The following is a 14,637-nucleotide window of genomic DNA, read 5'->3' as shown; positions in this document are numbered from 1 at the left end:
AGTGAGGTACATTTGAGAGACGTTCGGATTTTAAACAGACTATAATTTCAATCATTAATTTTACCTGATTATAATGCTAGAACAGGAACGCAATTTTTCATTTTTCTAAAGTGGATGGTGAATTTGTTTGTTCTTGTAATCTAACCGAGATTAGGCTTAATGCTTCGATAAATATCAAGAGCACAGCTATGGGTCTTCATGCTCCCCACCTTTAACTCAATTCGCAATGTGCGCACTCTTACCCTCGTGATTAAGTCAACTTGTCTTTTTCTTCTGAATGCCTGTGACCCTCTACTTCAAGAACTAGCTCGTTTACATACACCATCATCCCAAGCGTCGCGAGACTTCCCTGAAGACGGAAGAAGACAACACTCGGACAGGACATGTATTCGATACACAGAAGGCAATTGGACTGCTGACAGCCAGAATACCAGCCCACCCGGCATGCTACAATGGACAAGCTAGAGGAGGCTCTTCACCAGTACCAAGAGTTAAACGATCGTCGAAATACATTGCCCCTCTTCCCTCTTGAGCGTCGTCCCCGGCCCTCCCCTTGGTCAACCTCCCGTGTCAGCTATCACAACATTGTTGGCACCAATCATCAAATTTCTATGCAACTGAGGAGATACTTGACCGCAACGTCACTGATCCCTCTTGGCAATTTAAGTGGAACTGGAGTTTCATTCGGTTTGGGAAATGGATTCAGGAACGGGGAATTATGCTGGCTATTATGTATGTCCATAGATAGACATAGGAACACTGGCCTAAAAGCAGATTTGTGCGAGGAAGGACGGGATTTAACACAGGTCCGTGGGGGAAAAGCTTCGTGTCTGTTCCTTCTTGTCACGTTGTTCCCACTTCGAAGGTGCCCAGTCATATCTATCTGGGCTCTATTCAGCTAGTAGGGAAACGGAGGATGTATTGCAAATTCACTTTATCAACAGCTTTATGCAAGTACGGTGGGGAAAGTCTGTAACGAATCTTCCAGATTGTTCACGGCTAGTGTTGCTTCAGTTGATAATAGCTTTGCTGCAGAACACGGAACTGAGATGAATACCGAAGGTAGGCGTCAATTTCATCGCCATTCTCCCATCCGTAGCTTATGTACTTCTCCCGCTCCGCTGTTTATCACGCAGCATTGAAAATCAGGATAGCTGTCCTCTAGGATCGGGCTCGCTTTCCGCTGCCACCAATGTGGCGTCCCGGGGCTTCCCTGGGACCGAAAGAAGACATAATGCTCGGGCAGGAAGCATGTATACTCAACATACAGAGGGTGTTTTGGCTACCGGCATGGCCCGAGGGCCAGCCCACCCGGTGTGCTGCAATAGCCAAGTCAGAGGTGGCTCTTCACCAGCACAAAGAGTTAAACAACCGTCGTACTACATTTGTACATGAAATCGTACGCTTGTGCCCACATGTTTGTAAATGGGTCACTCCGAAGAGTTGTTCTTTAATAGAAACATTTTTTTTCAGCTAAGTAAATATTATTACAAAAGTAAGCTACTATAATTCCCAGAATGTAATCTGATTTACATAAAAATATTCTTAAGAAATAGGGTTTCAAAAATTAGTAAATATGTGCTATTCCATATGATTATCTGGGACTAATTGCTGGTAAACTCATTTATTGCACTAGGCTTAATGTGCCTGGAAATGATTCACTCTGAATACGAAAGAAGGCACTGTACTCGGGCCTGGGGCTACTGGCTCGGCCTGGATCCAGCCCTCGGGCGAAGGTACAATGGTGGAGACCCAAGGCGACCCTTTATCAAAACCGAGAGTTAAACAACCAACGTACTACACTTTAACGATGCCTTAAATCTCATACATGCATTTATTTTTTTGATTTGTGAGCGTTGGTTTTTTTAGCATCAACTCAAACCCAGTCAATTAAAAGTTCGCGGAATCCTTTATGCCTGTCAAGGCGGCGATAATTGCTCTGGGATTTTAGTTGGTTCCACGTCATCCTTGGCTAGTATAGTCTTTTCATGATACACTGTATTTGTTGTTTTTGTTCACTTGAGTATTGCAGTCTCCTTGAAAAGTTGGGCGTTTAAGTCAGGGATCCCGTATTAGTTGTGATTACCGTGATTCTATTCAAATGGACACTTTACAGATGGAGTAATTTAATTAGCATTAGTGGGCGAATGGATTATTAAAATGACTCTACCTTACCTAACTTTTCATTTAAGGATAGGTAAAATCACATTTAGATGCAGCTTTGTTCCAAATCATGAATTGCACTTAGTCGTATGCCTCTAGTGTACGAGTCTCCAACGTTCATCCATTCCCATTAAATTAAATGACTAAAAGTCGATGAAACTGGTCATTCCTTACTCTCGCTTATGGAAACGGGCCACTTGGAGGCTCCGACATTGTACCTCAGCTGGGCGATCGGGCCTTCATGCTATGCCAGTAGCCCCCTACAAGCTCTTTCGTACTTTAAAAATGCATCTTCCACCCGAGTGTTATGCTCTCCCCCCCCCCTCGAATCTAAGGAAGCCTCGGAGTGCTACAATTCATTTTCTCGGGCTTTTAAAGCATAACTTTTATTGCATCTGATTTCATAAAATGTGCCCATGTGGATCCTATGAGATGGAATTTCTGTAAAGGCATCATACCTTCCAGTTTGAGTTTAGTGGTACATTCTGCAGCTAGGCTACATTTCAAAAGGCAAAAGAAAACAAATTTCAAGTTGGGTTAACGGGTGGGGGTTGGAATGGGTGGGTGCGGAGGAATGAGGTGTTAATGAGATGTAAATCAATGAATCTTCCGGTTCTCTCAATTAAAAGTGACCCTCTTAATCCGGTTCCATCAAAGCAAGTTGCACAGCTTGGATGGGAGCAAAAGTGGTCATTGGCAGACCACCGCCGACGGCATAAATAATGTTTGTATGCGAAACAGACACATTCAGAGGCTTCAGAAGTGCTGCTATCCTCTAACAAGGGTGGATGTGAGCCTCAGACACTAAATTATCAACATGCGGCGCTCCTTACTCCGCCTCCTCCCTTCAAGGTGCTGTGACGTCGGGAGGAGAAGCAGATGAGTTCTTCATCCCCCTACCTGTCTACTTGACTGTATGTGTCATCTCGAGAGACAGAAATCTGCTCCACTGCTTACTGGAAAAAGACAACCGTACTGATAGTCCGAACTGCTGATTTTTATCCACAGGTCTCTAGTCTTCTGCCTGAAGAGACTGTATCAGGAGACCCAAACGACATGCACTCTCTGCTTTAGATGAAAAATTTCTCTTTTTCGTAAAAATTAAAGGCAGCTCCTCCTGCGCTATCAATCACTACTAGTCAATTCAAAAGATCCACTGTCAATTTGCAAGATAGATATGAGGCACTTTGTTCTCTGATCTGGAAAGAAAAAGAGACTCCTCTAATTTAATACTGAGTCACCTTTAGAGATTTCTTCGGCAGCACAAGTTATTTGGCATTTAGTAGTTTGTTGACCATCAAAGTGTCGCGGTTATTCAGCTCCTCGGAACCGCCTATTCGCTTCTTGGTGATTGCAGCCTCATTTGTGCAGTGTTCTACACGAACAATTCGACAGTTTGGACTCAATTTAACGAGTGAATGAATTGTAATAATTTTAAGCAGTACTTAACATCCTGGTGACATGTATCAGTGAATTACCCTCCTGTCGGTTGACCTATGATCACAACAAAGGTGCTAGATTTGATGCTATGGTGGCCAGTTTTTGGATTAACATGTGCGTGCCATGCCAGACCTGGCTAGAATAATAAAAATGGGAATTACCAGTCGTCAAGCCGTTAATTTCATAATTCCCAAACTGTCACGTGTGGTGTTCCTTCAGTGATACGGACATTTTATACTTCGTGAGGGCTGTTAATAGCACACTTTCAAAATCGGCAGGTTGTGCCCTCTCCAGTACACAAACCACAATTACCCACACAATCCTCAACTTAAAGTTCACGCGGGCTCAACACTAGCACCTACAGTCGGTGGCGGTGGCAGTTGTGGTACTAGTTAGTCACGCTGCCGACATTCATGTGATGAGGACGCCTCTCTGTTGCCTACCGTTTAGCGACGCTCTCGTCACTGCATTTCGCACAAGCCGCACCAACAGCAGTAGCATGGAGACCTCCACTGACACCAAAAATCTCACCAGCCGTCTGCACTATGCCTTTGTAGGGCTAATCTTTTTAATTCTCGCCTCCCTCCTCTGTATCTTTGAAGTTACCACCCCAACGCCCTACTCCCTTGGCTATTGGAATGGAGCCCTCGCGTTTCTTTCGGGTGCCACTATCCTTAGTTTGGCAGTATTCACCAACCAATGGACTCTGGTACTCCTCCTCGGTGTCAACGCCTTCACCATCCTCGCATGCATCATAGCTGCTCTCACCTCCATGAAGGCTCGAGAGGAGCGCCACCTGCCTTCTTACTGGGTGTGTCTGGCGACACTTATGTGCTCCGTCTACTCCATGATCTTTGTCCTCGTTAAATATGGACTGGATGCTGAGGATGTGAGTAGGCAGAGCTCTGCTTTCATTCTGGCCCCGCAGGAAATGTCGTCGAGGCAGCAAACTATACAACCGCCCGAGGGATTCATACTGCCGAGTGAGGTACCCTACTTGCCGGATTATGACAATCTCTCGGATCCACCATCCTATCGTGAGGCTATCGGTGATAATGCTGAGAAAAGTACCCCAGAAAGAGGCTAGAGTTAGACATATACTTTTGGCTTTGTAAATAGGTTACTTTTGAACAATATCAGTCCCCCTCCTACCCCTTCATTAAAAGACTAGGGCTTATCATTACTTTTGATGAGGCTAACCCCTACAATAATCAGATTGTCCTCCCCTCTTGCCTGTCATACCTTTGAGCAGTTAATATTACATGATAATTATGCCTTTGCAAGATGAGTTGTTAAGATGGTGATTTTACGTGAGCATGAAACAGGGGTGGAGAAAAGGTCACACTTGCCTCAAGCGGGCCCAAACGATGGCCTCATTTTACGGCCCCTTGATAAGGCTGAATGCCGATTCCCAGCTCTTTTCATTAAGAATTCTGCAACGCAATTTTCCAGTTCTACAGAGCCTTTTTAGCAGAACCCCTGTGATTTCATCCTTTATTTAATGAAAACCTCGATCTCTCATCCCTGGACTGATGTCGTCGATTTACAATTCGAATCAATTGTAGACATGGAATTCGAAGTCCACTTCGATCAAACTAGTTTTTCTACAGTAAAATCACTTCGTTTAGCGGTTTTGGGTAAATTTCGGTAAAACAAAGGACTTGATTCTGGAGGGACTAAGATGGAGCTAGCCTATTGTAGGGTTGCACAATATAGAGGTGTGTTTAAAGCCCATAGATGTTCAATTTTTTGACTCATTCTTCTCCTTCGCAATCGCCTTCTACGTTTTAGTCCTTTTAAATCTGTGCCAGTGACCAGAATCAGGCTCTTTTGGGGGCATAGGTGATTAACTCGTCTCCTGCCTTGAGATGGCAGTAGCTATGAGCGTTTTGCTTGCCTGAAAGAATGCACATCCATTTATGGTGACTTTTCAAATTAATTTTCAAACACCATCTTAAAGTTGGCTTTTTTTGCCTCCCGATTGAGGTCCTCGATGTTTAGTGCCAGTCAAGAGTTGATTCTAGCATTCGTTGGTAATTTTGGCAGGGTGGACTGAGATAGTAACCAGATTCTCAACCTTAATCTCTTCATTTTTTAAACATGAAGATTGCCTCTTAAAAGTAATAGCTTTAATTGAAAACAAAATTGAGCCATAAAATGACAAGCCTAATTCTAATATTTTGGCATTTCAGTGAGGCAAGGTACGATGAAGAGTGGACTTACACCTCTTAGGAAAAAAACCACTGAATCTTTGATTTATAACAACAAAAAACGATGAAAATGACACTTTATATTTGCCTCATCCAGAAGGGCTGGTTTGACTATAACCTGTCAACGATTAATACGCTTGTGACCTAGTTCACAGATCCAGATGATGCAATATTCTCTTAAAGTTACATTGCACATGAGTCCGGAATCGCGACTATCTTAAGGTCGAGAGGATTGCAAATCCGCTTTATTGTCTTAAACTCAGCCAATCTGCTTGATGGGTGATTTTAGTATTAGCTTTATTCCAAACAGGGGATGGTAGCCTACACTGTATGAGGAGATCATCATACCCCTGTACTGGAGGCTTGGGCTTGGTCTTTGTGCATCAGTTTCGGCAGACGGATTCTGCATTATTTGAATGGAGAATACATGGGAGCCACCAGGGTAAGCAGTCATTGAGTAATTCAAAAGATGTTATAAGCCAAACAATCGAATTTTATGTGGCCTTCCTACCTCGTTTCTAGTTTAACTTCTTGTGATGACATTGCTACAACCAAAACTTACTTGAAGGCGTGCAACCAAAGCTGTTCATGTCATTAATTTAGGGAAAAAAGAGAGATTTCAAATCTTACCATCTTGATCTTATTTCATCCTTCGGATTACACTGATGGGTGTGATTTGACTTCGTTGACTCATCACCTATCAAAGAAACCAATTCAGACAGTTATTTTGCAAGTTTCTAGGTTAAAGAGCTGAAGGAGAAAGCAGTAGTGGGAAAATAACTTCGGGAACAGCAGCATATGATAATGATGTTTTTGACAGCTAACTTAAAAACGTGTTCAGTGACCTTGAACTAAACAGTAACTAACATGTGGATTCTCCTCAGAATTCGCAAATTGCTCAGCCATGCGAGCTCAGCGTTTTATTTATCGATTGGTTCGGATCTCTCCTTAATTTCTTTTTTATAATAGATCACTTTCCAAAATTCATCGGGTTAAGAAAGAAAGTTGCTGTTATGACTCAGTGTACTAAGCTGGGGCCTGGATAACGTCAAGGTTTTAATAGGACTGCAGTATAATATTTAGAATCAAGGGCTTTGTACATCTCTTAGCCGATTGAGTAATGTGTGGGGTTGCCTTTTGCGAGTGACCTTGACTCATTTGCTTAGGCAACGTAGCCTTAAAGGCCTACATCGGAGTGCTTACGTTGAAAACCCATTGCACATCCTTTGAGGACACGCACTAATAGGTGTTACTAGACAAAATTACTGGCATTTTGCACTGCAATCAAAGTAAAGTGGTGACTTTCTAAAATATACTGGCGTTTCAAAGGGGCGTGCACAGAAGTCTTGCAAAGCGTAACCGGTGAGGAGGCAAGGTCATCGAGTGTTGACAGCCGGGTACCGCCGTGATCTGAATTTAATATTTGCAGAGCTTCCAAAATCCCTTCCATTGACGGCAATTCTGCGCCCAGTTAAAGTCTTTACGGTAATCGATAAATCAATTCCTCACACTGTCATCAGCTCCACCAAGTAATCGAAAATCGATAAGGCACTGTGTAAATGAAACAGAAAAGGCGGCCAGTTGATGCAAGGCAATATACTTCCGTCTTCCTGATCGACGGGTAACCGTTATTTGCCCTTTGGTCCGCTTTGCCGTCTTGCAACAGCTGCATCAGAAAAACGGTGAAGTGCTGCCACGAAGTCTGAGGAAAGAAAGTCAATCTACATTAGCCTTAAGCAGGGCGGAGAGAGGGACTTCGTCTGCATCAACTCAGATCTTGACTGTATATCAAAGTGGACAGGTGTCAAGAGGTTAGGCTCCATTTGATTGATATACATGGCTCTCGGCTCGTGGACTACGGTTTGCACGCTAGAATTGCGCCAAAATGTGGTTGTCGCTTCAGTTGAGAAAACAATGATGCGGGCGGGCATTAACCGTAATTCTCCTCTGTTTATTAATGAAGAGCGCAGGGAGGATAATAGAGTAAGGCTTATAAACAAAGGAAGTTATTGCACTTTTATTGGTCACAAACACTATCCGAGCTATTATCATATGACGTGGAAGCCATATACCAAATAACAAATAGTAGTATGTTAAAAAATTATTATTGCGGGAACAGAGGGTGACATGCTTCTTTTTTTCTAGTGACGAGTAAATGAATAAGACTGGAGCTAAACTAAATTCTGGCAGGCTGATTATTAGAAAGATGTGTCAATTTTTGTTTCAAAAACCGGTAAAACTTAGGTTAGCTTCCATAAAACAATTAAAGGAAATAAATTAAGAGGCACTTAAATCAAATCAAACTTAAGAAGGGTTCTGCAATTGCGGTTTTGCACGGTTTCACAGTTATGCCATTACTACAGCGGTAAGCGACGATTGTGGCCTACTATGCGAGTACTGGCATCTGACACACAGGCCTGGCAACCGTGGTCCTGCGCAAGCCTGACAGCAGCAGCAACCCATACCAGCCTGGAACATGCTAATTGTGGTAATCAACGAAGTGTCTTGGGGACGAGGGCGTAAAACTCTTTGAAGTCCACTTCGAGCTCAGTAAGATGCGGCAATGGGACGCTCACCAGTCCACTGGTTTGACATTTGAATGTGCATGCCTCAAGGCTCGCCCTTCGTTCGATTGTCAGTGGTGGTTCCCAGTCCACCACTAGAGATGTCATGCCTTTGAATGTTTATTGTGAAGATCGCCTGATCTGGGACCCCCGGCCGATGCGTGACCTGTGCCAAGATCTTTCTGCAGGAATGGCGAACGAGCATTAAGCATCTACCAGCACCAATGATGAGGTGAAGTAGACTCTCCTGGTTTATCACAACAGTGCTACCTATTTTTACCTATTTTTTCTCCCCCAAATGTGATTTTCAGGCATAAACTTCAGTGATAAGATGCAGTAGGTACTGCGTGTAAAGTAAAAAAAAAACAGTTTCCGTAGTATGACGAGCTTAAAATTCCCGGTTTACCTTGAACACACCTAAAAATAGCGAATCTTAAAGCAAATCAAGGTATTATAAATTATTTCATTATAAAAATAGATGCTTTAGTACACAGACCGTAATGTATAGGTATTTCAAAAATGTTCAATTACCATCACGATTGCTCCATCCAAAGTGAACCTTTTGAAGTTCCTAATAAGACTTTGAGGAAATGACATAAAATCAGGTTGCTTTAAAAGTAAACGCTGCATCAGAATATCAACAGAGTTGACGGCTGGAGTGTGGCCAGCCAATCAAAGCCTTGACAGGTCATTCTAGCCTCTCAGAGGAACTACCCACTTGGGAGCTCAGAGATGATATTTGAGTGGATGTTTAGTAGTTGGGAGACACGATTATAAAGGAAATGTATAATAGCGGGCCTTATGTTCTTGAAAACTACAATTTGGAGGGATCCACTATACATTGCACCAAGTGAAAACTTTATTAGCTCCTAAACACAAAACTGAGAGGCCTGATTTGCTCTTTAAGATGTTGTGGGAGCTACTAGCCCATACAAGGGGTTAGCGGCTTGTAGCAGAGGTAACTTTGTGCCAGCAATCAGTACTCTTCACTACCAGCCAGGACGGAACAACAGCCGAAATTCTTCAAAAGGTCTTCTGCTGTGAGTGATCAAACCTCCACAGAAGTTTCCATTTTTTGATTACTTTTACATAATATTCAGCCGATGAAATCGTAACTAACTTTCTTTTTATCCGATGTTGCGTCTTGCTTTCATCCATTCATTGCGCAGACTCATACCATTGGGCCACCATCATTGAGTTCGAGGAGCATGAAAGTGGATTATTAAGAGGAAGCATTATGCTGCCAAAAAATAAACAACTGAAACATTTTTATTTTAAAATCAGTCACTTCTCCCATCCTTTCCAGGATTTTGACACAGTAAACCTGAGTAGGTTAGACCGGTAGCTACACCGTGTCTTGACAGCGAATGTGCCATTTGATCCAGGCTTGAGCATGTCAAACTTGGTGTCAGCAGCTCACAAGACTGATGAAAGACGGCATTATTGTTCAACTTTATTAGCAAGTGGCGTGACTGATGGGAGTGTTGCTGCCAGCGGGAGGAGGAGGTGAGGTGAAAGAAGAGGAAATAGGGGCATTTTCGTGTTTAAAAGTAAAAATTAACTGGAGTCTTTAAGTTTGCGTGCTAGTAGCGGCATCTTCTTCACCCGCTTGTCGCAGCTTTAATATCGCTAATTTAATCGCCCAAGCGCCGCATGTCGGTGAAATCGGTCGGCTTGATAATCCCACTTCTTCTCGACTGCTAGTTTAGTGATTATTGGCCACAGTAAGGCAAATGTTTTTCTTCTATAACGTGAATCAAATCCCCTTTAGGTATCCAGTAAAGTTATTCTAGTCTGAAAAAAAGTGGAGGATACTGCTTGTTAGCGCGTTTGCGACTGACATTCCGGGGGCAAAATACCACCTTCTTCAGCGTCACATTCCTCATCTTTGTCCTATGACTGGTTTTGGTATGGTACTCCGTTTCATCCACTCCAGCACTTTTACTCATCAGAGATTGTCATAAGGGTCCAAATAGCTAGAGAAGGCTAATCATGTTTTCTGCTCCTTGTACTGTCTTCTAACCCGTTTGTCGCCAAGGTCACATGCATTTGACCTCCAGCCCATTTTACCTGATCCAACACATCATAGATATGTTGAACTAGACCGTTTCGAGGGCGGATTGATTGAGAGTAAAACATGAATGTTGGAGGGCTGTTATCTGAGGAACGAAATGTACCTTCTGTTGACTGTGGTGGGAGATTTTCCACTGAGGCATTAAGGTTCTTTCTACCACGTTTCATTGCATTTCCTGTCATTGTATACATTTGCCAGTGTGTGCGGTTGAAAGTTTCATATTTTTCAGTACACTTTTCAAATTTTTTCGTGCAAATACAAAGGTCATGCCAATTGTTTGGGAAAAACTTGTACAAAACATGATCGCCTCATAACTAAATATAAACCCATTGCCAAAAGCTAGGGCATACCACAAAAGGTGATAATGCATGTCACTGACACCCCCTCGGTCACACACCGCTGCTGGAAATATCTTCCTTTTCGTCTGTGGCCCTCTCAATGGGTATACATTAAATGGAACCGCAAAACTGCAGAGCAAGTCCGAGGAAATATGGACGAAAATGAAAGGGAGTAAGTTTTTGTCTATTCGAATCAAGTGAATATCTTTAGTCCTATAGGAACTGCCTTGTCAAAATCGACTTGATGCTTTTTAAGCATGTAGAAGGGATGAGTGGGAGGAGTGCCGAATGGCTCTGCTCCAACTCCATTGAAGCGCTGACAGTCGTGCATAACAAAAGAGCATCACCTGTGACAGTTTGTAAGTCATGAACATCACATTAGTTTTCAATGTTACCACCTATAATCGGATACTGGGAAAGGGAAATATCCTATGCCCTCCAGTAGGACTGTTCTTTCTCACCAAACCTGCATTACCCAGGAGCGAGTTCCTGGAAATGCTACCGACCAAAGTATTTTGAACACTCGATTCCATAGCTCATTTTCTTTGGCTCTCTCAGAGCAGCATTTTTAGATCACTGTTGAGGTAGCCAGAACCAAATATACCACAGCATGGGCTTACCACTGTCCACTAATAGAGTAATTATCGTTGCAATGAATAAAGAAGGTATTTCTTGAAATCAGACTGATTTGAATGTGGCCCTTTCATTATTTTGGACTAAAATGTACGCTATCAGCGTTAAATATATGACACTTTGATTTTATTTCCTGGGCCAGGCGTCACAAATATGTGACGCGCATTTCTTTTTTAGATTAACATAGCTTGTCACAAAAAAGCTGGTTAAGCATAAAGTAGTGGAATAGATGTGGGGTAATACAGGTCTATGAGTAAGTGCATTCTTTGCTGTTAGGTAGCAGACGACATCGTGAAGAAAATTTAATGGCCCTCAGTGCCATATTCGAACAATGCAACACCGGGATGGCGGCGGGCAATTTGCCCTTGAAGCCAAGGTGGCGAATGTGGTTAAAAAACGCTTTCCAAGTGGTGATTTTATGACGAGGCCATGCCAGTAGCCCTCAGCCCTTTCCTATGCCGGTAATATTTGTTCGGCTCAAGCATTAGTCCTTCCTTTGACGTCGGGGAAGCCTCGGGACCCCACAGATGCGTACTCAAACTTCAAAGCACTGGCTGAGACCCATATACGGCTAATTTCTCCGAGTCCCACCTATCTAGGAGCAGAATGACATAAATTCCATTTTTATTAGTAGCAAATTTAATTACCGCCACAGTTCATCTAAGAGCAGGAGTTGTACCCAAAGTGTTACGGAATGGCGAGCCACAGACTCGCGCCACAGGTTCCACCACTGGCATTAATGAGATCTTCTTCACTTTTCTGGCCATCCAAATCAACAGAAATAATGATGCCTCGACTTGGCCCTTCAACCCTCCAAAGCTCAGCGACGACTCGTTTGAAACTGCTTTTATCCATGGTTTTACTAGTTAAGCTCAATTTAACCTGCAATAAAGGATATCAAATAAGTTTATTTTCCATTCACTTTTACGGTAAGTTTATTACTAAAAAGTTCTTCAAATAACCTGGTTTTAAGACGAGTTTGCCGAAATTTTCTAACCGCACAATATAAACTAAATTGCAGTATCCTTAGGCTTCCCCTTAAAAATAGTTTTCGTCGGCGTACAGAAGGATTAAGTGGGGGCTACTGGCGTGGTCTGGGAGCGCAATCGCTGAGCTCTGAGTGTCCACGTAACCAAAACGAAGAGCTAAACAGAAAATTAGAGGATAACGTAGCCCCCTATTCTCTTTTAAGCGTTTTCTTCGATGCTCCCCTTCGTCAACCTCCTGCGTCGGCCATCACAACGTAGTCGGCGCTTTAGGAAAGGTACCGAAGAACCAACAGCGCCACTCATCGAATTCGCATGCAACTGAGAAGATGCTTAAAAGCAACTTCAATGATCACACTCAACACTTCTACCTGAATATGTTTGAAAGCTGTATTGGGGAGAAAGGACTGTGCTGGTCATCTCGTAAATCCATCGCTAGTGCGGTCATTTAATGGAGGCCGAGGTTTAGAATAGCAGATAAGGGTAAAGTCTTCAGTCTGTTCCTCCTCGTTACTTTGTTTTCACTTCGGTGCCGCCCAGTCGTATCTATCTAAGTTCTATCTAGCTAGTAGAGAGGTAGGGATATCATGTGTGTGTCCTTTATTGACATCTTCATACGGGTACCGTATACAGCTCCACAACAAGCCTTTCCAAACAGTTTTACAGCCATGGGTAGCGTCGGTTCAGTAGTAAATAACACTCCTGCAGAACACGGGACTGGAACAGCTGCTGAAGATAGACGTCATTCCCAACCATTCTGTTGGGGATCATATTGAATTCTTCCATTCACAGCAGACGTCCCTCTTCAATCATGTTAAAGTTTAGGGTTTAGGAATGAGAATCAAGTTAGTTGTCCTTTAGGATCGGATTTTGCCTTCCGCTGCCACTAATGCAGCGTCTCGGGTCTTTGCTGTTGACAAAAGGAGGCACAATGCCAGGGCAGAACATGTATTGCCGACGCAGAGGAGGGCTGAGGGGAGGTGTCTACTTGCATGGCCCAGAGACCATACCGCCCAGAGAAAATACATAGACGGAGCCTTAAGTGCTTGCGAAGCCAAGTCAGAGAGTTAAACAAATAATCAAAGTACTGTAATAGGTCTCCCATAGCATTTAATTGAGATTTAAACTATAGATTTTAATCCCGCATCTAAGCATAAGTGGTTACAGCTTGCCTTCAAAGGGATTTTCGTCATTAAATTTACAAATGTCAGTTATTTACTATGTGGTTCCCAGTCTGGAGAGAGCAAGCAATTTGCGGGGCAAAATCGTGCTCAGAAGGTTACGATATGTTCGATTTCCAAGCCTTTAGTTAATGGCAGCTTAAATTTTCGCAAATTCTTTCCCTTGTCTACCCACTTGATGGTATTAGATGTCTTCAAAGTGAGGTACCGATAAGCACATTTTCTTTAAAAATTATTGCAATTTTATTGTCGAAGGTGACAGATGACAGATCCTAGCCTGAAATGGTTTAATGTAGTTACAAAAGCATACAAATATGTCCTAAAGCGCTCTCAAGACCTATTTAGACCACTTGTGAAAGTTTCTTTCATCCTCATGCTAGAACAGGCCTCAAACCTTGAAATTTCAAAGTGAAACTATTTACAAATGTCGAGGGGGCTTTAGTACGAAACATTTCTTTTATGAGTATCACGTTGGATGGAAGCATTACTTAAACAAATTTTACTAAAAGGAAATGGGAGAAGACATCTGATTCCCGGATTTCCCTTAGGCTCACTTTAATGACGGAAGCCTGGGGCAGAAATGCCGCTCACTCTGACAGTTGAATTTCCCCACCAAATCATTTCGCATTCCAGCAGAAACGAAGACAGACCAGCATTCTCTTCTTCTTCCTCTCCCCCCTCTCTATCTCTACCTCTTTTTCTCCATTTTGACATTTCTCGAAAAGGTGAATATATGCAATTTCTCCCATAGATATAAAAGCAAATTACCTAAAAGTGACATGAACGCAGGATCGTCTAATGGTCTAAAATAAGGCATCTTCCCTTCTCAATCCTCTGGCAATAAATTTGGACGTAAATAACCCCTTTCTGTGTTTTTGCCACATTCATAACTGTCAGAGGCTCCTCATAAGGTGGTTCACGATGACTTTACAATGTCAACAGGTAAGCTAAAGAATTCACATGTTTCCCTCAGTCTTTTTGAGGCCTTAGTAAAAAAATGACCTCACACCAAAAAATATCAAATTTTGCAATGTTCAAGGTATGCAAT

General features: G+C 42.7%; 1 protein-coding gene across 1 annotated transcript; it reads right to left on the bottom strand. All coding sequences in view use genetic code 11, as the record gives it.

Annotated features, from left to right (window-relative positions):
- Positions 1 to 1,450: 1,450 nt before the first annotated feature.
- Positions 1,451 to 14,406, bottom strand: EGR_05055 (hypothetical protein; the record flags this gene model as incomplete). The annotated part of the gene is made up of 8 exons (XM_024494304.1): positions 1,451 to 1,544; positions 4,846 to 4,878; positions 6,444 to 6,510; positions 8,909 to 8,948; positions 10,448 to 10,758; positions 12,133 to 12,304; positions 14,187 to 14,305; positions 14,358 to 14,406. 8 exons carry the CDS (start codon positions 14,404 to 14,406, stop codon positions 1,451 to 1,453), a joined length of 885 nt encoding a protein of 294 aa, XP_024351253.1.
- Positions 14,407 to 14,637: the final 231 nt, after the last annotated feature.

The sequence above is a fragment of the Echinococcus granulosus genome (genome assembly GCF_000524195.1).
Source record: "Echinococcus granulosus chromosome Unknown EG_S00035, whole genome shotgun sequence".
Lineage (NCBI taxonomy): Eukaryota > Metazoa > Platyhelminthes > Cestoda > Cyclophyllidea > Taeniidae > Echinococcus > Echinococcus granulosus.
Note: the sequence above shows the minus strand (reverse complement) of the source record. Positions and strands in the feature narration are given on the sequence as shown.